This window comes from Buteo buteo, chromosome 20 (assembly GCF_964188355.1).
Source record: "Buteo buteo chromosome 20, bButBut1.hap1.1, whole genome shotgun sequence".
In the NCBI taxonomy this organism is placed as follows: Eukaryota; Metazoa; Chordata; class Aves; order Accipitriformes; family Accipitridae; genus Buteo; species Buteo buteo.
In genome coordinates, this window is record NC_134190.1 from 7,592,741 (window position 1) to 7,617,416 (window position 24,676).

At 38.0% G+C, this 24,676-nt stretch overlaps 1 protein-coding gene across 4 annotated transcripts in view; it reads right to left on the bottom strand.

The window, feature by feature from the left end:
- The window catches only part of MCUR1 (mitochondrial calcium uniporter regulator 1), a 37,165-nt gene that overhangs the window by 5,447 nt on the left and 7,042 nt on the right, over window positions 1–24,676 (bottom strand). Inside the window, exons 5-10 of one of the 4 annotated variants that reach the window (XR_012653726.1) lie at window positions 24,611–24,652; window positions 22,304–22,375; window positions 18,805–18,858; window positions 17,578–17,692; window positions 13,022–13,056; window positions 6,321–6,432 (exon numbers count right to left, since the gene is read on the bottom strand). Coding sequence is in view for 3 of the 4 variants with exons in the window: in XM_075052211.1 (XP_074908312.1) it covers window positions 12,959–13,056; window positions 17,578–17,692; window positions 18,805–18,858; window positions 22,304–22,375; window positions 24,611–24,652 (381 nt within the window). In the remaining variant the exon portion in view is untranslated. Of the gene's footprint in view, window positions 1–6,320; window positions 6,433–10,070; window positions 10,553–12,895; window positions 13,057–14,732; window positions 16,252–17,577; window positions 17,693–18,804; window positions 18,859–22,303; window positions 22,376–24,610; window positions 24,653–24,676 lie in introns of those variants that run through there. The other 3 variants (XM_075052212.1, XM_075052211.1, XM_075052213.1) reach the window with 3 other exon arrangements.

Below are 24,676 nucleotides of genomic sequence, written 5' to 3' on the forward strand. Positions count from 1 at the left end.
TTGAAGAAACTAGCTAGGAAACTGGAGTCAACTCCTAATTCAGCAGCCTAAAAGAAAGAAAAAATTCCCAACAGTGATTAAAGAACAATTTGAGAAAACTGAAAAAACTTTTTAGGGATTGGGGTTTTTTTTCCCCACTGAGGGATTAAAAAGTACAATGAACAAATCAACAGAAGTTGATGAAAGTCAAGCAATCATGAACATAGAAAAGAATCTATTAACTGCATGGAATGCACTGAAGCAAATATTAAAATATTTTTAAGGACAACATGTGGGACAGAAATTGTGGTTGCACTGCACTGAGAAAGGAAGAAAATGAATGAGACAGACTTACCAGGCTAACAAATTTTTTGTCCAGTCCAGCAATTCCATAGTCTGTTTGAATTTCTGCCTAGCGCTTTCTAATTTAGGGCTTCATCCTCTGAACAGTGCTGTTGTATGTAGCTCTTAATGCCAATCTAAACAAAGTAATTTTGCAAGTTCGGAGCCCTAGAGCCTGACACTCTGTAGATGTAGCTCTGCCAGCTTTACTATAAGCCATAAGAATGCTCATATTTGTGGGGGATAACCAGTCCCATAAAAACTCTAGTAACACTTATGCCTAATACTCAACGCACTGAGTAAGGCTGAATACAAATTTGGATGCACTTGAAGATGAGTTTTCTCTCCTTCAAATTTTTAAATCAATATCCCCTCTGAATTCTGAGCAGAGCAAGTGAGCTGTAAAATGTATCAATACAGAACATATCTGCTGCCAAACACCACCTTGGGCACTGTGCTTTGTGCTAGCGGAGCATGTAGTCTGAATGATGGACATGACAGACAGGAAAGAATAAAACTAACCTACGTAAGGAAAGGGGCACAGCAGAGAAGGCTTGAGTTACAGAAATATAATTATGTAGTTACTCAGTTTAGTCATGCATGGAGCTAGATTGGTTGCTTTATGAGTAAACATGCTTACTTGTCAAATGACTAATCAGCCCATTGTAAACGAGAGCTTCTCTCATGTACGGAGAATAGCAGGACACCTGAAACAAAAGTTATGCATGTGAAGGTTTTTCTAAAACCGGCTAGCAAAATTTCTCTTACCTAGGGGATTTTTCTCATCCTATTTTTACATGGAGAACTATGTATTGCTGCAACTACCTCCATATAATTAAAACACCATGAATTCCCTACTAGGGAGGCTGATAAAAGGCACTTACACCAGCCTATTCCCATTGTATGTTATATCACTGCAACAGGATATGCAATGTACACATTTTCATAGATATGAAATGCTCTACTTGGTGCTCGAAGATAAAACGGGGAAATCAAACACCGCCTCAGTGGGGGCTGACAGCATTGCAATGCCTGCAGGGAGAAGAAAGCCGCGCTCCCTGGAGCGCAGAGATGCCCCTGTACTGGGGGGTCCGGGAGGCCCCAGCTGTGGGGAGGGAACCCCAGCCCAGAGAAAGTGGGGTGGGAGGTGGGGGGGGGTGGACCCTGCTGTCAGCCACTTCCCAGGCTGGACCCCTGCGGGAAAAGCGATCTCTCCAAACATCAGCGGAGAAGCTGAAAAGCCCGGAGGGCGTGCGGGACCTAAGGGAGGTCTCTTGGTTGGAGAACAGGGCTGGTGGCATAGAGGAGGCTAAAAGGAAAAGTTCCCTATAACTCTCCTGGATAGCTGGGGGGGGGCGGGGGGGGGGGGTGGGCGGCAAATCAAGGCACTCCCTAGCAGCTGTACAGCTATTTTGGTCCTTAAAAATAAATCCTAGCCACCCCCTCCCCCTGACATAGGCCAAGACAAAGTGATTCAGTCTCTCTCTACAGGAGTAGATCTCAAAGCAAAACATAATCTCATTAGCACAATAACCTAGGTTACTCATCCACAGTTTCTGCAGGCTCCTTCCAGATCTCCTCCTCTCTCTGGTGTGCCATTTATTTAGTCCCAGAATGCTTTACTCTAAATTAGCACAACTGTCACAGCCATTCAAGAGACTTCATCTCCCCAGAGTTTACATTCCTGGGTTAAAACTGCTGCATGCCAGCCTTTCTCCCCTTGTGAGCAAGGGGAAAGGTTTCAGCTCGTGCCATTCAAAAACCACTTTCTGATTTCTCACTAGGCACACGCCTTGGCGGAAAAACGTAGTTACTTGAACCGCATAGGGAAGGGCTGGGAAGAGTCTGAAACACTGCGCTACATTCGGTCATATGTATTAATTGCTTAATTGAACATATACCAAAAGCAAGTGATTTCAAGCAGTTAAATCTGAACTCAGGACAAGGCCTCTGAAGCCCACTCTATTTTTTACCACCTTGATACTTTCTAATAACAATTCTAGCACAACTGTGAGCATGAGCCAGTTAAAAAAAAAAAAGAGAGAAAGAATTACTTACAAATGATGAGGCAGGAGACAATGTAAACCAGTTTGACTAGGTGCGACTGAGCAAACATTGACAGACTATAGCAAGTTACTGCAAAAATTGTATGAGGCAAATCCCGTCCCCTTTGCCACTGCACTGAGCAAAGTGTTGCTTTTAGTAGGATCCCCTTGACTCAGCCTAGGACTCACGCAGCCACATTATTGGGATGCAGGTCTTGCCAGTGGGTGTACTTTAGCCTTTTAATGACACATTTGAGGTGTTTTTTTTGAAAGTAGATCTGAGCTGCTAGACTGTAAGTGTACCAATGCATTAGGTTTGACCCAGTGTAAAATATCGTAGCAGTTAAGCTGATGACTGGAGTTAATTCATTAGTACATGTGCAACAGAAGCTTTATTTTAGCCTCAGAGCACATAAATGCAAGGTGAACAAAATCAGAAAGTCTTAAAATTAGGCTCCTCTGTTCTTCCACCAGACACACCCAACTAAATTAAACCAACAACGTACCAGGAACAAAAGACTATTTTTCATCTCCTTTTTTGTCCAAGTTACCTTGGAGTACTAATCCATATCATGTACAAAGAGCCTGTAAAAACTTCCTTCTAAAATTATAACAACAGAAGAAATTAGGTCAGCTACTAAGGAGTAGGTTGGATATAATCAAGATAGAGCACCCCTGGGACACAAAAGGTAGTGCTTTTTGCATTTGCATTTCGTCAACTTACACGGCTTATTGCTGTGGGAGGAATTCAAGGCAAATAACACTAAGACAGGATTTGCCAAAACGTTGGAAAACTGTTTGATCATTAATCGCATTTGCTAAGACTGTGATTAGGGTAATTGCTCTGTATTTCTTTTCACAAACCCATTGTCCATGGGGGGATCAGGAAGGACTATCCCCTACCCCCACGAAGTGCAGCACAGCTTAGTTGGCTCTTTGCGCCTTCTTTTTTTTCCCCTGAAGCATCAAATACTTTCCCCTGAAAAGGCACAATACTAGTGGCTGGATACTGAGTAGCCCAGTGGTAGGATCTAATAAAGTAATATCTGTTTCATTGTAATTGTATCTCATTTTCTTTCTAGGTGACTAGTTATTCTTTGGAGTGAATTGTCAAAGTGGTTAGCAGTGGGAAGGTTCAGCTGGCGTTTGGATGGACTTGCATAAAAGCTGAGCTTCTGAAATGCTACCTAGTATTTGAAAACACTTCTTTTCTTCGGCGTGGCTAGCGGCAACAATAGCGCGCAAGGTCTCATTTTGTGTCAGTGGCTGTGTCGTGTATTAATGCTGCCCCCACAGTTTGGCTCTAGCTTCCTTTTTTTTTTATTACACAACTGCATAAAAAGGTTCTTGTCTGAATCTGAAGCAATATTTGAAAACTCTGTTTTAATTACTAGCACATGCATTTCTGTGACACACATCCCTATGGAATCTGGGCATTGCTACTTTAATTTACAGAAAGAAGAGCACAGCTCCTATTCTCTCTCCCTACAGATTAAAAAATCCCTTGGATACTACAGCAATCTTTTGAACAGTGGCTGTAAAAGTTTTCTTGCGGTTTCCCCCCACCCCCCTGCCCCATGCTTATTATTTCAACAAGTACATCTAAAATGTGCTCAGTTTACAAGAAAACAAAAAAATCCTGTTCTTCCTGTCAGTGCTACAGGCTCATCCTATGCTTCAGAAATCCATTGGATTCTTTCCCTCTCAGATCATCGGCTACAAGAGTTCTGTAGGATAAATTTATGCCTCGTTTACATTGCACAACAATACTGTCTTCAGGTTCTGCTCTCAGTGTGTGTGCACAATGTGGAACTGCATCCAGCTTATTTGCTCTCTCTCTGTTATGTTGTTTCTGAAGAGCCAAGAGGATTAAAAAAAGCAGCAAACATTTGATGTTGTTGTTAAGCCCAGTTCATCTGACTTTAAGTAAACAAAGTAATAAATCTATTAAGAAATAAGATGCAACTTTTACAGTTACTGTCCAGGATCGACCCATGCCTTAAGGAAGAAAGAGAAATTGAGGAGTTTTATGCCGGAGGCATTCCTGAGAAAGGTAAGGAGGTATGCAAATAGAAATCTAATCTGGTTCTGACGTATGTGTTCGGGCAGAAAGCTATTGTTAGACAAACATGTTGTTCCTGAGCAGCAGAACTAACGAAGCCTGATTTCCTACGGATTTGCGTCCTTTGTCCCACATCTCTTTCTCCTTCACCACAATAATCCCAGCTCTCCTCATGCCTCCGATGACACTGGCACTACCAAGAGACAACAAACTCTGGGACTAGTCTGGAGCTATAAAAATACTCACTGCTGGCACGTGTGTGCTGACTGGCCAGCTGGCTGGCAAGCAACATACAATGGCTGAGATCCTCTTGCCTTTTCTTCAGTCAAGGCAGTAACCTGACTCTCTGTGCCTTATCCTGCTGCCAGATTTCATGAAATGTTTAAAAAAAATAATTACGTCTAACATTACCACTCTTTCAACTTTAGTCAAAATCTGATTTGCCAGAGGGTTACAAGAATTATTAGGTACAGGACAAACACTGATTGCATAAGCTTTGTTTCCACAGGAAACTAGATTCAGAAGTTCTCTTAAAAAACCAAAAAAACCCAACAGGGCTAATTAGGAAGTTCTCCCACAGTCATTTTCAGCTGCAATAATTTGTGTAAGAAATGGTGACTGACTGGCTATCTCACACTAAAAGTTAATATCTGATTTATTTTTTTAATAAAGAAATGTGTGAAAGCTTCTATTGCTGCTGCTAACACTGAGACGTTTCATATGGCTAAATATTTACAGTCTACTGCACAATCATTATTGCCCTTTTCCAAAGGAAAACATGCTGCCTCCTCTGTGGTCTGCTCTCTGGGCACCTCTCTGTTCCCAGCTTTAGGAGAGCTCCACTGGACTGCATCCGCATGCTGCCTGGACTTCAGACCACATTGAGCAATAAACATCGTCTGCTCAGAGTGCTCCCTCTGGCATATTTGCTTGAATCATGACCTTATGTTTTGGTTTTGTTGTTTATTCCAGTTTCTTCAATACACACTCCCACTGCTGCTTTACCAAGCTGCCAATTAAGAACCTTTTTAAAGGGCCTTATCTACTTCTCCCCAGGAAACCTAAACAAAGAAGTAAATAACTGAGGACGGGCAAGCTGAAAGCTTGCACCTCCCAGATCACTTCATTTCCCCTCCCCACCACACCTTAACATCTCAGTTACGGCAACTCTTCTGTTACCTGAGGGCAGGGTAAGAGCACTTCAGGAACAGAAATGTGTCATTGCACGGAAGGCGAAACACGGCACTGCCAGCAGTGCGGGGCTACAGGATAAAGCGTGAGAAAGGAGAGGCTTGCGGTGCAGCATTGCAACAGCTCAGAACTGGATGATGACCAGCAGTAGGAGTTGGGGAATGGAAAAGGAGCAGAGGTGACCTGTGCCATCAAGATACCAGGAAAGGCTTCCATTTTATCCGTTTCCCCTCAAAATGGCTGCAATTTCCTATCAGTCTCAGTTGGGCGGAGGCCAGCTGTTGAAATACTGCTCCAGATCTCCAGCAAGAGGTGTTGCAGGAGCAGGATGGTGAGGAGCGACAGCCGTACCCTGGGAGGTGCCCAGAGTGGAGGGGAGCAAGGTGCATACGGCTGGGGGGTGACATGAGCCGGCTTTTGCAGTTTGGGGACGAACAGGGAAGGGAAGGTGCAGATCGTCGAGGGAGGCTGAGAAAACTGTAAAGAACCAAATCATGTATGGGCCTAGGACTCTGGCACTCTAAGGAATGGCTTTCATAGCAGTGTGAGAAACTCCTTTGTTCGTACCAGGACTGGGTGTACAGATGTAACTGCGTGCATAAACACTGGGGCTGGGCACAGTGAATGTAAAACTGGGCAGATGTGTCATTCCTTGCCCTCCCTGCACGTGTGCAAACATACATATACACACACACACTTACCCTTTTTCACCTTTGGGCTTCTGGGAGCAGGACGGAAGATGCGTCGAGGTGTAGCAAGGGAGAGAGCAGCCAGGTTAAATACTCTTCCTGGGATTGTTCATCTGCCGAGGACCTAGCAGGAAGGGAGGATAATTGAAGTGCAAATTATCTTTAGCTATAATTAGATGTTCACACATATTAAAAATATCTTTAAAGAAATTTAAAAGATGATTTCAAGATGAAAATAAGGCTTAGTGCACTTCAGAATCTAGATGCTTCCCCTCTCAGACTCATGCTATATTGAGGGGAGTAGCCCATTAGTGCCGTCTTGAGTTTTAAGTAAATTATCTGAGATGCATTGGCAGAAGATTAGAAGACTTAAAAAAACCCAACCCTTTAAAAATCTCATTTTTCATACTCATTGAACACTAGGGCATGACATGTGTTTTTTGATGTACTGAAATTACTGTAAAAAAAACCACTGACATAGTCCTGATGCTTGAACCAATGGATATAATGTTGTAGTTACAACTCTGGTAAAAGTTTCCAGCTAGCCAAAAAAAAAAAAAAAAAAAAAAAAAAAAAAAAAAAAAAAAAAAAAAAAAAAAAAAAAGCATTTCCCTGCAGTGTTTATATAAACCTACAACACAGGTAAGTTCCCTGTGGAGTCCTGTCTTTGCTAACATAAGCACCACACAGTATAATGTGACCACGTTGGTTCATGCTAGTCTTCCAACCAGATTTCTTCTTGCTGCTTCTACTGGACCACTATTCCAAATCCTAAATTCTCTGGTGGTCAGGAACATCTTTATAATTTGCATCCTAAAGGTACTTATAGCAAGTCTGTGTCCCTCACTTTATGCAATTCTTTCCGTTTTCTTGTGTTTGCTACTAACATAGAACCCTTGAGAGCATGCCCAGAGTCAGCTTAGCTTCAGTTTTCATTTGTTAGGCTAAATAAATCATGTTTCTGAACATCCTAGTAGCCCTTCTCCAGAACGCTCACAGTTTGAATTGGTCTTTCTTGAACACTGGCAAACAGAACTCTTTCTGTCTTGCCATGAGGTTACTTCTTAACAGCATTATCTTTGTAGCCTCTTCAAGTTAGATTATGTGGAAGCTGAAGTCAAGACCTATTAGATCTGTTGCATTTCTTTTGCCTACAAAGTCTGTTATACAGTTATTACCAAAGAAAGCTGCCAAATTAGTCTGGCACAGTCTACCCTTGGTAAAACAATATTTTTGTTTCATGCAATTTTCCTTTTACATCTCCAAGTGTTCTTTCCTTTATGTTATTTGAAAAGCCCCTGTACTACTGGAGGTAGCAATCCACAGTAAATTAAATTGAATATACTAGGGAAAGAGCTCAGAGAATCATAATTGTCATACAGATCAAATGTGGCTTCTTAAGTAGGACTAGATGACTAAGATTGATCATGTACCAAAAAGAATGCAATCAAGATTCTGGATACAGCCTATGTCAGTCCACTGCATCAGTGCAAGAAACAAAGTCAGTGCAACACCTAACTGTACTTAGCCATATTTTTCAATCTCTGTTATAAATGCTAGTTACATATTTGATAAGCAGTTTCATCGATCTGTGATGTATGGTAGCAGAGACCACAAATAAAAAAAGGCAACCCGCACACAGGTCTCTCAGGACAAGGTTTAAATAGAGCGAATCTATTATGCTGGCTAGCTAGGGACTCATTACTGAATTCACCATTCTTTGTCTTTGGAAAGGCTAGAATCCATTCTGGGAGAAAAGCCCTTCAGCCCTTGGGATCCCAGCAAAAGATTAGAGTCTCTTTTTATCATTCAACAGTCCTATTTCATCCCCACTGCAGAAAAGATTATGCCAAGGGCCATTGTTTCCTATCCTCAGGCAGGCTGGGATCTCTTCTGAGAGGGCAGAATTTTTAAGCGCTTGCAGCCCTGGTAGGAAGTGCAATGAAAAGTAGGCAAGAACTACCTCTCTGCTCTTAAAGGCTGGATTTCCCTGTATAATTATCCCAGTAGGAGCTGGAATTTGGAGGACTCATCTGAGTGTGGGACAGAGCGAGGCACAAAGGCTGGCGTTCCCCCCCCACCCCAGCCCTGTGCGGAGCAGAAAGCAAGGCAGCTCCTTTCTCCGGCAGCGCCGATATCTTTCTCAGCAACAGAATTGCTGCACTCTCCGTGCGATGATTTGACGCTGACATAATGCTTCCATATAATCTCTGAACATGGGAACTTCGGCACAGACCCCTTAAACCATCCTTGCCTACATCACTGCTGTCCAAAATTGCCTTGTAACTTAGCAACTAACTTGCTACCTGCTATCACTCATAGGCCTTCTTTAACATTACCATTTCTTGAGCTTCTCCCTTTCATTACACGTATGTATTTCAAATATTTTCCCCTTCATTTACAGTGCTTCAAGAAGCAACTCACTTTTCCTGGTTTTGGCCTTTTTTCGCTATCTCTCTACTGTAATTGTGTCTCATGAACATCACTACAGCTCTTATCCTTAGACTTATCACCATATCACCTAGCACACCTGTTACTTCAGTAAGGGTAATTAGCAAGGTACAATTATCCTTTGGCAGTTTGCAAACAGGATGTAAACACAGTACGTTAGAACAACATAGGTGAAAGATCTAAAAACCAACCAGCCCCCACCACACGTTTAAGTTATGATTTTCACACCAAGCCTAATGCAGCTTATATAAGACTTCACATATTTGCAATGAAGTGTTTCATTTCAGGACAACAGAAAGGCACACAAAGTAAACCTCCTTTTTCTGGATTAACACACTGCTACCAACAGTTAAAGGAACAGGCAGCTACACATGCTGCAAAGGCAGTTGTTAAACAGCCGTCTGTCTCTATTGCTGGGTTTTGTCCAAGAGCAAAGGGGAACTGCATGCCTTAACCTTCATTTATGGACCAAAGGAACTGGCTTTGCTTATGTTTTCTTTCACTGTTGCTACAGTCTTATCTATTTGGTATCTTAAATATTTATACAGTACACAGACTTCTAGCACCTCGCAATTTTTCCCCCTGTATTTGTATCTGTTTATACATGATCCTGTGGCTCGTTTTATTCAGAGATATTTGAGTACCTCAGGGTCTTGTGGTTTTGCTGCATGTGGTGATGTACTAACAGTGTACAGAAATATTTAAATTGCTACTTGAAATACAATTTGTACAAAAACTTAAACGAGCATCAATCAGAAGACTGATCACAAAAGCTTCATATAAATAAGCCTTTAACTTCAGTGAACAAGTAAGGGCTTGCAAGAGAGCCTTTGGTCATATTTTAATGCATTAAACACTGTTTCATTAAGAGATACATTAAATCCCTCGTTAACTGGCCCTTCCCTCCTCCAAATCTCTCTACAACCTTAGGGAAGAAAAAAGAAAGCGTGAAAGCAATGTTGAAACTACAAATGGCATATAAAAGAATCCAAAATGTATTTATTAGATGACATATTGAATATTTGAAGTTAGGAACTGCAAAGGAAAATGAGTTAGGAGTGCCCAAGTACAGAACCATGCTTTTTTTTTTTTTTCTGTTAGGTAACAGAAATACCTTTCAAAACACTGGCAGTTATGTAAGTGGAGATGAGGTTTCTATTAAACATTTACCTTTCACAGTGAGCATATTTTTGCTTTGTTAGCCGATGACTACCACTGCTTTCTCTATCAAACAGGATTAGCTTCCTTAGACGTTCCCCCCTGCCCCCCTTAACTGCACTTTATGAATCATCAAATTTATAACTTGTCAGGCTTGGTCTGACACCTTAGGGCAAACCAGGACCCTGCTTCAAACAAGACAAGTTAACAGCTTAGTGGACAATTTGCTGTTAAATTCCCTGAAGTCTTGGATGCATTCTTACCAAATAGCAAAAAGAGAGAGTAGTACCTTAGGACAGCTTTCTTTGAGAGCTGTGGTCATTGGTATCCCCAAATCAGATTACTAAAAATAAAACAATTCACATAGAGGAACATGCTGCAATGCATAGACTGGAAGGTGGCTAGAAGGATAAACCAAAAAATCAACTCACAAGCTTCTAAAAAAAAAAAAAAAAAAAGCTTAGTTTTTAAACAAGGCTCCTTTTTAGAGGAAACAAAAATACTAAGATCTCTGCAAGAATTTTCCTATGGACTTTCGAAAGTATGAGCTTATTTCTCACTTTTTCCTCCTCAACTTCCATAGAATTTCAGCTTCTTCTTAAAAGCCTCCCAGAACCCAGCACTTCTGAATGGTACTGCAATAGAACATGTGAGACAAGGTAAATGACTACATCAAAGAAAAATCCTGAATGAAAACGTAAAACCCATATGCAGCATCCACCCTAGACTTGCTCAGTCTCATCTGTGCATCACCAGTGGTTAATTTTTTAGTATAGGCTCACGCCTGTAGATTTATTTGGTCTTAAAAGCTCAGTGAAGAGTTCAGTAGCTCAGACAAGAAGGCAGTTAGTGCCTTGGTCTCCCTGGTGTCCAAGGAACACAAGGGAACTCTGCATGTAAATCACGAGGCATTAGAATGGACTTCTTTGAAAGCTATGATATAAAAGATTATCAAAATCTCCAGCCGCTATCTGGATCTGGTTGTAGTAAGTAGTCTTTAAAGTGACCTTCTGAAGTGGCCTTTGTTCATTTCTTGCATCACTAGGAGAATGTTGTAAATATATAATGCTTAGTACAGCTGTGCCACAAGAAAATAGATCCTGGGTAATGACAGGAGAACGACCTGGAGTGACACAAATTATTCTGGACAAAATCGTGTTCAAAAGTGACATATTTAATAGCTGCCTATCCAGAGTAACATGCATTGCTGATAGTCCTGCATAAGAGGACTACAGCATTTCTAACAATGGAGAAAGACCAAAGCATGCTGGAGATTAAAGTGTGAACAGCATAAACTCTGAGTTTTCCCTTCATGCTGAGGAACCTGCCCTGCTTCCCTTCCCACCCCCTGCCAAGATAATGATTACTCACCCTATCAGTTCTGAACAAACCCTGGAGCCCTGTATACAAGCTTGATTTGACCAAATTCAATTGCCTGCTATAAGTATGCCATTATTATATTGATGTACCGTACAGTTCTGTTTAAAGTTCTCACAGAGCATGTGCCACTTATCCACAGAGAAAAAAACCAACAACAAAACAAAACAAAGAAACAACACACCACTCTTTTTTTTCCTCACTACATTTTCACTTGTGCAACAAGAAGAGACTATTCATGAGTAGTAGTATTAGTCATGACTCCAATCAAGCTGATACAATTTCAGAATACAATGGGGAACCTAACGAAATTCTGAGAGTTTGATAGGGTGCATATCAGCACAGCAAAGGGAGGTAAGGTATTTGAAATATTACAACACATTGACATGCCTCACTACGGGGATAAACATTGGCCCAAGACTGATGTTTGCTCCAAGACTTTATTACTCATTCCAGTATTTTGTTTTTGATACCAGTTGGGCATCCTCCCAAGAAAACTGGAATCTTCTTTCTTGGAATGGACAGATTTCAAGGGAACACTATGCAAACACTGCTATCTTCCCTCTATGATCTTTGTCTCGTTACAAAGCTGCATATTAAAGATAAGAGGCAATTGCTCTGACGTAGAATTTAAGTGTAAAATAAAGAATCAACACTACTCCTTTAAAGCATTTGGCAATAGGGTAAAAAAAATGTGTTTTAAGCCAAAGGAAGCTTTCCTAACAAAGACACAGCAGGCCCTCTATCTCCAAGAGCGTATGCATTTGTTTCTGATTAAAGCAAACCCCAATATTGCAGGCACATATTTGATTGTAAGTGAACTTTCTATTTAGGGGCTGAAGAAAATTAATTGCTTATAGAGAAAGCTTTACTCTAAAAAAAAAAAATAATCCCCAAAACACAACTAAAAGGCCCCACCCCACAGGAAAAAGCTCTATAAATTCAAGATACATATAACTGAAGGAAAAATAATTAAAACACCATTGTCAAAATAATAAATAATTTCTGAATACAACTTTTCCAAATATATTAAAACAAACGTTTTATTTTACAGTGTACTTATTCCTAGAAAAGAGACTTTACATAGCAGTTTTGTTACATATTGAATTGTCTTGCAGAGTTCTGGTCATTTTAGAAATCATAATAAAGGCAGTTTACTCAATTCCTGAAAATTCAGTGGGAATTGCAAAACTAAGTCTTGCTCACACCTTGCAACCAGTAGTTCAAAGGACTAGTCACAGGAATTTAACTAACTTTGCTGGTGAAAAAAACCCCACAAACCAACCACAAAAACCCTCACCAATTTCCCTGTGCGAGATCTACAGATGGTAGCAAGAGTAAGAAGATAAAAGTCCACTGAAGCAGTATGAGTCAAAATATGTAGAAGGTAAAAGCATGCCTTCTCCAAAGTCAACAGGAATTGTTAATAGCTGCACGGAGCTAGGATTTCACCATTTATGAAGTGGTCAGTTAAGCGAATACTCACAACTAGAATAAGGCTTATTCTAGTAAACCAAAACATTTGTGGTTCCAAAAATTGAAGCAGCTTTCATACCTACTTTAAAAATATGTTTCCATTTGTCAACTCACGGTTTTAAGTACAACTCTGCAACATTCTGGGAACTGCATGATGCAATCAATCAACGCTTCCAATAGAGAAAGGGCTAGCCAGCATGTGATTTAACAGTAATAAAACACTTGAAGCAAACAGTTTTGCTAATACATACCAGCGAAAAGGAGATGGCTCCCTTATGGATTTTTACTGAAAAAAGAGGGAAAGCAAGATAGACAAGCGGTTAAATTCAGTATACTCCCACTAACATATTACAAATAAATACAGCTTTGTAAGAACTCTGGATCTTGATTTGTTCTGCAAAACACAAGAAGCTTTCGGAGGAACTTAGGTTTTCCAGCAAATGGAATGATTCTCAATCTCCTTCCCCAAAAGGAAACAAATCCTTAGAGAACCTCCTGTCTTTGCTGTGTGAACACGGAAGTTCACAAGGAAAACTCCCAACTAGCTTTAGCGTAGGCAGGCTGCTACTCTTACGTGCCCTCAGTAGAGATGGGCTCTTCCTGAAAGCAAATCTGAGCTGGAGCTCAGCTTTAACTGCAGCCTCTACTCTTCCAAACTAACTTAGAGAGAGAGCCTGAGAGATCTAACATTTCTAGATTAATTTTTCTCTTCTATACTTTTTTTTCCTGCCAGGCAGGAAATGAAGATACATTTCTGTATCAAGGCAGAGCTACTGCAGATTTTCACAGCTTAAGTGGTTTTATGGTAAAACAGTCCCATTTATTTTTCACTTGCATTTTTTGAAAGAGCTCTGCATTAAAAATCAAAATACGAAGTCAAAGAACTGAAAAGTATTTCTGTACATTTAGAATTGATACTGATTCAAATAGAGACAATATACAGCACAATACAGAGAGTCTAACAGAAAAAAATTTGGAGACTTGCCAACTTGGGTCCCCCATTTATGAATTTAGCGATCATTTGACATTCAACTGTTGCTTTTCAAGAGATAATTAGTAGCACCTCCTGATGTATTTGCTTCTCCCCTGTACCAAAAGGCTCGTTCTTTGAGTTTAAATCTCTCTTTGAAAGAATTTGTGTTTGGAAATATACAGAGGAATTTTCTACCTTTTTGGAATGGCAATATATACATGTGGCACACATGATGCGGCTGTGTTAGAAAGATGGCTAAACTGATCTTCAAAATCAGAGGGGAAAAAAAAAGAGAAGATTTTGCATCTATGCACACAGGATAGGAGTAACAAGCTTTTACACCACACTTGAAGACTTCATGGGCTAGGAGACAATAATTATGTTCTATTTATAGTGTCCTTTCTCCTGAACAACATATTAACTTTATTCCTTGTTTAGAACACTCACCAAGAAGTGCTGGTTTGCCTGACACTTTGCTAATTCCAGGATAATGCTGCTCTATAATATTTCACTTCCTCCTTCCACCTGCCCTGAAAATAAAATTTATTTACATAGTATCTACTTTTAGCAGGATAGACCCTAAAATTAGTTCTAAATAGTTACTTGAGCAACTATTTATCAGATGCTCAGGCATACAGGCAAAGATATATTGATTACATAAGACATATATAGAATCATCTGTCCTGGGAAGAACCAACACTGAAGTTATTCCAAACATTAAATTATTGCTCATCTAATTTGAGAAAGTGTCAAGTGAAAGTGAAAATCTTGACTATAGATTCATTCAATTTAGAGGGGCTGTTAAGTTAGTCCACAATAATAGTTTTGCTTACATTATTGACTGTTCTTTCCTCTTCACTGTTAGATGGGCTGTTGACATTGCTAATTCTTAGCTTAAAAAAAGTCCTATTAGCAGTGACTTAACTTCAAAGAGATTAAATTCCAATTAAAAAGTTGCATTTATAATGAAAACTCAGCATATTCTATGAAATATTCAAAATTCTTTATTTCCGGCCAATATAGTATTGTTACAGACATTCATCTCTTGCTCCGCACTTGCATATGATTAAAGTTGGCACTCCCAACCACCAAAAAAAGTTAAATGGTTACTACCGTACAGGCACAAAGTAGCCAAACAGCTTTACTTTCCTTAAGCAAAGCTGTGATTGTGCTCTAACAGCATTTATTACCAGTGCATAGATTGTTCTCTCCTCCTAAGACCAAGCAAGAAAGGGAAATTTCCCTTAACTGAAGGAACATAGACGGCAGCTCTGCTACTAAAGCAGTTGTTTCATCAGTGGAAGAATGACAGATATCTGGATGCAATGAACGCCTGCCTTCATTGCTTTCAGTTGCACTTACATGGGCTTGCTCAGAACTGTATTAAACATCCTTGCAGGTCTCCATTACTGCTTTCATTATTATAATCACCATCAAAGTTCCACATTTGAAGAATCAATGGGATTTTTTTTTATTTTTTGAAGTAAAACAACAAAAAACCCAGAAGACTGTCAGTATTGCAGGTCTCTTGCTTCATAACCACCATTTAAAATCTCTTTCCTTGCTAGAAGCATCAATTCCCTTCCATCAGGAAGGCAGCACCAGAGACACTTTGTATCACTTAACTGTAAATTAACACAACTAGTGTATTTTACTGCATTTCAACCTTCCAGTTACAGTGGTAAAGTTAACTATTAGCATATGGAATGAGTATCAGATACTTATATGTACCAAAGACAAGTTAGTCACAGAAACCTCTACAAATATATTACAAAGAAAACTAGCAGCAAACACTGCTGTCATTACACAGTACTCCTTCATGACAGATGACTGATTGGATGGCCATCTGGAAAACAAGCTGATAACTATAATGTTATAAAAATAGAAAAACAAATATTTGATCATAGTAACTGTATGAACAAGTGTTAGAAGGAGGGAAGTAAGCAAGTATGATTCAGTTAACACAAATTCTACTTATACAAGAGTGCCTCCAAGCCACAAAACATGTAGTTTCAGTTTTACATTAATCATCAAAACTTCAGTCTGATACATGCAACTGACTCTGGCAAGCATGTCTGAATAGGCAAGGGAACATAATTCTGTAGATTCTTCTCTATAGCACGCAGCCCCATGCCATTGGTATGAATGCCAGTCTTCACTTACATGATGCATTGTAGCAGCAAGGTGTATTGCAGTTCAGAATGGAGGGAAATGGCAGAAAAGCGCATACCATGCTTTCATCAGAGGTAAGTATCAAAATATGCACTATACGTGTACAGTTTGTTTCTAGGCACATCTTTGGTTACATTCTCAATACAGTCTGCTTTACAAAAAAAATAAATAAACCAGTCAAGACTTGGTTAAAATCCAGGCAAAGATAAAACTTCTTCTTTTTTTTTTTTTTTTTTTTCAGAAAACAAGACAGTAGAAGTCCCTTTAAATTGATGTTTTATTATATCCATAAACGATAAAATCCCAATGCTACAGTAAGGCATGTAAATACTGAACCTGAAAGAAAATAAAAATGGGGAGGAAAACAGAGACATTAAATCATTAGCTCTTGGAACACTTCTTCAGACAGCTGTGTATGCATCTTACTACAATACTAAAAGTGTAACCACCACCCCTTCTCCATGTAAGAAAATAAGTTTTTTGATTTACATAAACAATGTCAAGGTGGAGGGGCACAAAAATGACAAATAAGAAGGAAGGAAAAAGAATGCAGGAAAACCAGGCTGGAAAACTATCAAAAGGCCAAAAGAAATCCTTAGGTGCTTACCACTCCAAAAAAGATCAATATGGCAAGTTACAGTTGTAAAGTGAGGAAATGAATAACAGGATTATTAAATCACAGTCAAGTATTCAAACAAATAAATGAAAGCTATCTTTAACAAGGCTTACCAGTTTGCAATTTTTAAAATTCCTATTTAAATGAAATCAACTTTTGGTTTACTAGATATACACAAAAAAGTTTTTTGCCACTGTTTGCAACAGGAGAACATCAAACACAATGCAAATTATTTTTAATTTTTTTTTTTCCATGCAGAGTTCAACATATTTTTGCAGAGTTCAACACAGGGATGGTGGGGAAAAGAATTTCCTCTCATTTTAATAAAGTGGCTTTCATTTTCCAGTAATGGTTCTCTCTAACAGATATGCCTGAAGTACAGTACTATGAATAGATGTAAGTGATTGTACTTGTGACAAAATCCATTGTAAAAGAATAATCAGAAAATCTGTATCATAAGAATAATTTTCTACTGCAAACCTGCTCATTTAATAGCACTGCACACTCAGTAGCAAAGTGTCAAAATATTAAAGTTACCTAGGGCAATAATGTTGGCGCACACACACATATACAGTATTTTTCTAATGCACGTGCCTGAAAAATGAAAGTTTAAAGAATATGTGGCACTGAGCAGTCAGAAAAGCTGAAATGTTCCATTTTGCATACAGATCTCCATTGGACAGATGAAGAAATCCTATAAGTGCATGCAGCAGGCTGCTTTTGTAAATTAAGTCAGGCACAGAAGAACTTTTTGACCCTTGTTAACAGGCAGTCTTTTAAATTTCTCATACACATTATTATTACAGTATAAAGCAGGGGAAAACCCAAAAAGTCAGAGAGCCACGGCCCATGCAAAATAAAGTTGCAGATCACAGGAAACTTTGTCTGGGTTAAGTATACAAATAAGGCTGCTAATCTTGACTGAGACTATTTCAAGTATTTTTTTTTTAATCGGGGCCTTTATGAACACAGCCAATTGAGAGTTTGCCAAACATTTAACAATGTTTAACAGTTTCACCATGAGAGACAACCATCAGATTGCTTACCTGCTAAGTACTTAATATTATCAAGTTTGTGCGATTCGAGCATTGTTTTCAGGTCTGCAACTTCTGTGTCTATTTTTCGGTCTGTTTGGGTCAAAGCTCGATCTTGTTGTGCATGCTAAAAAGCAAAGCAACAAAATGATGCAATTTGAACAGTTTCTAGTTTATTTAGTAATTTTACCCATCCCTTCAAGCTGTATTTTTGGTTCTTCCTTAAATGTATGTTAATTGGCATACAAAGAGAACAAGCTCCTTCCTAGCTGATTATATCCAAGGAATTGAATAATTTGGTGAACTCGGGAAATTTAAATGATTACATGTTCCTTAACACGTAATCTAGAAAGTGGCAGAACTGGATGCCTCCTTATCTCAATCTAGCAGCCTAAATATCAACATCAATCTGTTGTTTGGCCCACTGATATTAAAGTCACTACTCAATTATAAGAGCTATTGAGAGGTCTAAGAGCCTTTTGTGACAAAAACATACCGGAGCATAAAGATTTATGGATCATTAGAGAAAGTGAGAATTGGTCTTCTGATGTAAAAAAAGAGCACGTCTTCACCTTGTAATGAATTCTACCACAAAACCAGCTACAGACAAATTCAGAATCTGATTATGACAGAAGACACGACTTCTGTAAAAAAATGGGACAGAATTATTACTCAGAAAAGACTGAAAGATCAAACTTGTAAACTGAGAACAGCTGCTGAGTTGCTGATACTGTCAAATCAGCACTACTGAAACATTGTGAATCAGTTAATGATTTACTGCTAGACACCTTCCCAGGAATAATTCCCTATACTACAGAAAGGAAACAAAGGAAGAGGAAGTGCTTGGTAAAAACCTCCTCTAAAATGAAGCCAAATCAGTCTAGCAGTGTGTTTCAGTCTCACTGAACACAGGGGAAAAAAATTAATTTCACGAACTAACATTAAGAGTAGAATTCCATCTAGAGAAAATACTGCATGCATGAAGTTTCAAATCAAAGTGACCACTGGACAGTTTACATATACATGCAGAGGGTCTAATAATATACATGAAAGCCTTCTTATTCTGTAGACACTTCAGTTACTTGTACCAATATGAAAATACACAGGGAAACAATGAAGTACAATGACATTTTGTACATTAAAGTGCCTAAAGACATGAACAACTCTAAAAAGAATACCGGGTCTATAACACAAGTACAAAAAGATTTGCTGTGTAATAATCAGCTACCAAGTTCTTACCAATTCCACTATTTCTGTCCTCATTTCAAGTAGTTTTCTTTCATTAAGGGAGTACTAGAGGGAGGGGAAAAAAAAAAAGATAAACATGATATTGTCATTAAACTTTTCCCCCCACACTTAAAAGCATACTCCTTTGTTTCCAAATTCTGTAGAACACTGAATCTGGACAAGATTATTGTCTGACAACATTTGGAAGACAGTGTTGTAGGTAACTGCTGTCCTGTGCAAAAGCACAATTTAGACAGGTGTTCATCCACACCTCTGAACTGTTAAGTGTAACAAGTCCATCAGACACTCATCTTCTGCAAAAACTGTATATATTAATAAGCAGCTGGAAGAAAGGTTGGCAGATTTGCATTTCTAAACAGTAACTCTGGAACAGTTAACTAATCCATTGAGCATACAAGCACAATTAAGACTGAACCATCTACTTTCTTCAGAAAGGGGAGTACAATTTTTAAACATCATATCAAACTCAGCTACCAAAGAAATGTTTAGCCAGCACTGCATGCACTCACCATTTGTATTGTTCTGACCATCATTTCATGACATATTTGTTAAATATAGGTCCTTTGTATCTCACATTAAGCCATTCATTTGTGGAACATCAGAAGCTGTGGCTTATTTTTAAATTATAGCTATTTGGGTTCAAGGAAAGTTAAATCCAAATTGAAGAGGCATACCTTTAAGGCAGGTCACCCTTATGACTCATGAACAGGCACGATTTACCTTGACATTGATAATGGTTCCTGTCCCACTACTGGGGCAATTAAATTATTCATGGACAGCTGCTAAACTACCAGTCTATAGTGCAGAGTATTAAGGTCATCAGGCACCCATCTCAGAATCCTCAGTTACACAGCAATAACCTCATCTGTTGACATTCCCATGTGGAAAGTCGCTTTATTTTTCCTCCACTCTGGAAGCTTATTCCACTTTAATATTAAACTCAGATTAATCTACATAAATGCCTCAGCATTGAAAAATGCTCCTTACAGATCTAGAGCTCTATTTGGACTTTTGACTGATCTAAAGATGAAGTTAAGAGATAGCAGTCTGCTACAAATGTAGAAAATGACATAAAAGAGACAAGCAACAGCATGTCTGCAATTAATGAAACAGTCACTGGATTCTGCAAAATGAAGAGAAAGATAAACAGAAATTCAGACATTTTATATAAATATATGGTTTTGAAAGTGGTAAGATGGCAGAATATTTATAAAAGAACCTAATTAAAATTAAGTTTGAGGTGAAATTTCACATAAGAATAGGACCTCACATTAATAAACTGATCATCACTACCAAAACCCATGACATTTAAAATATACAATATTATGGGTTGAAATAGCTCGCCTGTTTTACTTTAAATAGATTCTGTTAGCCAAATACACATTTTCTGACCAATTTATATTCTACAGGCTTCTTTCTTGATGTTTGTGTTTGCTGAAGTTTTGCTCTGTGGCTAGAACTTTAGGTCAGACCCAAGAATTTTAAACTTGGGTTTAAGACAGTGAAATATACCCTTTTACTGCAAGGCATCACCACACATCTGTAATAACACCAGTGCATAAAAAAAGTTGGAAAGACAAGGTTAAACTTCCCCCCTGAAATTCAACAGGGAGATTTCCCCTTAAGTCCATGTTTTTCACAGTGCAGAGAAAGTTCAGTTCTCAGATGCACCTTGATATTTTTAACAGCAAGCTTAGAGGCACTGTGATGCATGAACACATGAATATATATGGAATTTTGTACTGTACTTCAAGTTTTTAAATCACATCTGTATCACTGCACATATAAATCACAGCATAAACAGATGTGCATTAAATAATTTAGGACTCTCCAAGAAATGTAAAGTGGAATGAACTAATTAAAAGATAAAGCATTTAGAGTTTGAAATATTAAAGACTGCCCACATTGGTGTTGACAAATTAAGAAATTGTCCTTCAGTTCTTATTCCAAGCAAAACTGAAAGACAAAAACATTTTACTTAGTGCTTCAAGTTAAATCAATTTAAACTTAGGACATTTCTCTTCTGAATAGTAACTTACTAAGAATGGACAGTAACCTTCAATTATCCCGAGTTTTACTCTCAGAAAGCTAGATATTGAGTCCTAAATCACATTACAATTGAAGTAAATATGATAATGATGATCTGCCTACTACAGAAAATACTGGATTACGTCTCTCCCCTAACTCAGCATATATGCTAGAACCTGCTCCCCATTCATCTGCCTTTTTCCTTTTCTGTTCATGCATGGCAGTGCTGGCAATTGAAGGGGGGGCGGGGGGGAAGCAGAAGAGCAGTTTTCACAGAAAGAATGACATTATAGTTGCACAACAGACTACAAAGTTGATGAACTTTCTTAAGAGAAAGTTGACATGCACAGTTTGCTTTTCCTGGGAGGCAGTCAAAATAATGTAGTGTTCTGCACAACAGAGAGTCCAGGTTCCAGGATCCTACATAAATACACAAAAAACCACTAGTGCCTAATTTATCACTGGTGAAGTGGTTTTAAATAGGTTTTGTAAGCCTGAAGCTTTGCAAAGCTTATCATCTACACAGATAATACATTTCATATGATGTTTTTTTAAAAGATTAGCATGAAGTATCAACCTTTAAACAAGAATTCTACCTGCTCAAGTTGTACTTTATTCAAGCATCTACCATGGGATAACAGACTGTTAGTCATTATACTAAATCACTGACACAGCTGTTACCTAAACTAAGCATGTGAAAAACTTCAAGGAGCACACACAGAAGATGTATGATATCTACTTGAACACTACTTCTTATTGCCTAAATTGGAGATAAATACTACATCTTCATTATACACCTGTGAAAAAGGACTGAATAAGGAATAATAGGAAAATGTCATTAAAAGACCTTTCAGTTTAGAAGATGCAATTTCTCTGAGGTCCTAAAAGCTATTAAAAAAATATCTATGGGAACAGAATTCTATTTAGAGTGCTACATATAATGCAAGAACTTGTTAATCTTCTAATTCTTCATCTACGTTATTCTAATTTAAGATCACATCAATTCAGTCCTACCAGATATTTCAAATGTTCAAAACAATCTGAACCAGTATCAGTTACAATTAAAAAAAATAAATTACAAGTATTTTCACAATAGGTGTTTCCTGACAAACTACCTATGCTATAAATTCTCTAGCTATAGGGAAATGAAGCATCTTCAGTGATGATAAATTTAATGAAATGTGTAAACTTAATTAAGTGTGAAAATAGAGAAAGAGATATACTAATAACATAGAAAACCTCTAGGCAGCTAGTCAGCATATTTAGATTAAATATCTAATATATTTAAGTTTAATGTGTTAATCCTGATATTAAAACAATATCAAAGTAGATAAACAGAAAAACCAAATATGAATGATACTATAGATTAGTATGAAAATGCTCTTTGGGTAAGATGCTTTTACCCAAATTTGGAGATTTCTCAGTGTTGAAGTGTTTCTAGAAGAAAGTAACCAAAACTTACCAATTCCTTTACTCTGCTCTTCTCTAGGTTTAGGTTTAATTTGTTATCTGCACGAACTTTGGTAATTTCATCCTAATGGGAAAAAAAATTGATAAAGCAGCAAGCAAGACTTTATTTAATCATAAGCAGAAAGAATTAGACAAATATGTTGTGCCTTTCTTTACATATTTCAGGAATTAAGCTTTTCTCCAATTAATGTACATAATTTTCAAAAGTATAAGTATTCCTATTCTTCCCCTGGGAAATACTCATGTTCTATAGTACGAATTGGATTTCAGAATTAAAAACTGACAATGACTTTTAAAACCAGAACACTGAGAACTGCACTTAATTGAGAGCACATCCTTTTTTAAGTGCCGGGAATGTTTCATAATTCGTAACTCTGATTTCTAGAAATCCATGCCTAGGTACACCTATAAGTTGGACTTCCTCCACGGAGCAACCCTGATGCTCAAAACAACTTTAAAAGCAGTTTCTAACCTTCCAATATAAAAGAAAATATGTTTCTAAAGACTACATCTAGGGCCTTCAGAAAAAGCTAGAGAGTCAGGAAATGTTTATTATATTTTTAAACATCTAACTTTTAAAAACTACCCTAAGTTGTACACTTGCATTTTACTTCATCAAAAGCTGTAAGTGATTCCTGCTTTTCTCAGTGACAGCTGCCATTTTAATGCAACCTCCTGGCAGGAATTCCAGCCAGCTGATAGTTTGTCATGCGGCAAACTGCTGATCAGATGAATGTGTGGGAGAAGCAAAAGATTGCTGATGTTCTGGGATATTCTACTATTAAAACCAAATAAGCATCTCTCAAGTAGGCCAATGTCAACTAGTCAAGAGTTCATTAAATTAGTATGAACAATAATGAGACTCAATTTCTATGTCTGAATTTTTGACCTTTAACTGGTTTATAATTAGATGTCATTATAATGTGATATATTACAGTTTAATCAATCAAAAATTAGAAATAAATTTTTCTTAAACTTTTACAGCATTGTGTCTTTTTGTCTTTTAGAGGAACAAGTATGAGCAAACATAAAATAACTTGCCCTTGTGAGAATTACATTTAAAAGTAAAATTTAAAGACATCTAGCTTTTAAGAAAATATGACTCAGATCCTTGATGCTCTACCAGTGGATTACACTATCTTATTTATATGCAACTAAAACCATAAAATAAGTTACAATTCAAAAATTAAATGATGAATGTATTTTAAAATGGTATTCTGAAAACCCAGATGCATTAAGCACTTCATAACATAGTATGAAACATGCAGGATTAGCCTTGAGAAATTTATGTTCTCCTTTTGGAGATGACAGTGCAAAAAGAAATCAAAGATAATAGGAACGAAACAGCAAGGAGGCACTAGGCTGGATTTGACCACATTGTCAGCTAGCTCAACAAGTCCAATAGTCTGACAGTTCCTAGGGAACAAAAAGTGCTCCATCCTTCCAGCTAAGACGGACATCTCAGCAGGAAACAGCAGTTCTCAAGTCAGATGTCCATACTCACTAAAAACAGTTAACGTTTCCCAGTTTCCAATCTTAATCACTATTGCAAGAATATTTGTTTCTGGGTAAAGGCTGCTTACAACTATACACCTATTGAAATAATAGATTTTAAGACAATCTTTTTTTTTGATAGTAAAAGGGCGTTTGGAGCACTGTTCAAGACAGGCAAACCATAAAGAACAGAAACACAGCACTGATGCTTAAACCTGGTAAGAGTAAGAATCAGTATGATAATTAACAGAGTAAGTCTTCTACAGAGTCTGTTTTCTTGCAATGGTCATTTGCTCCCAAACATAATGGTCCCAAACTTAGCAGCCTAAAGAAGCCATTTAAATGCTATTTAAATTCTTGACAGCTAACAGATAAGTCTTCAGAGAAAAAAACAACACCCCCTCCCCCCGCCCCCCAAACTCAAGCCAATTAGCAAGTGCTGTAATTTTCAAAGTATGTTGCATCTTTACATGCAACAGGCAGGCCTAAATGCAGAACTTCACTCAGCCTTAACCACAACATGGCAGCCACTTTCTGAATCTGAACTAAGGACATGTAAGTAAAAAAAAATAAAAAAATCTGCAGTTAAATTTTTCTTCACCTCTTGTACCATTCACAGTTCTCTGTCATCATAAATGAAGCATGCATGAAATTGTCTGTGCTGCAGCCCACAGTGTACCGTCAATTGCAATCACAACAATGAAGCACAGCTTTTAAAATAAAATCTTGAAAGCAAATTTTTTTTTTTTTTTTAAAGCAAACTAGACAGGTGTTAATTCTTAATTATATTGGTATGGTATCTTACCATGACTTGCTTCTTTATCTGCTGGAGTTCAAGTTTTATTTTCTGGGAGAGTAGAAAAAAATTGTA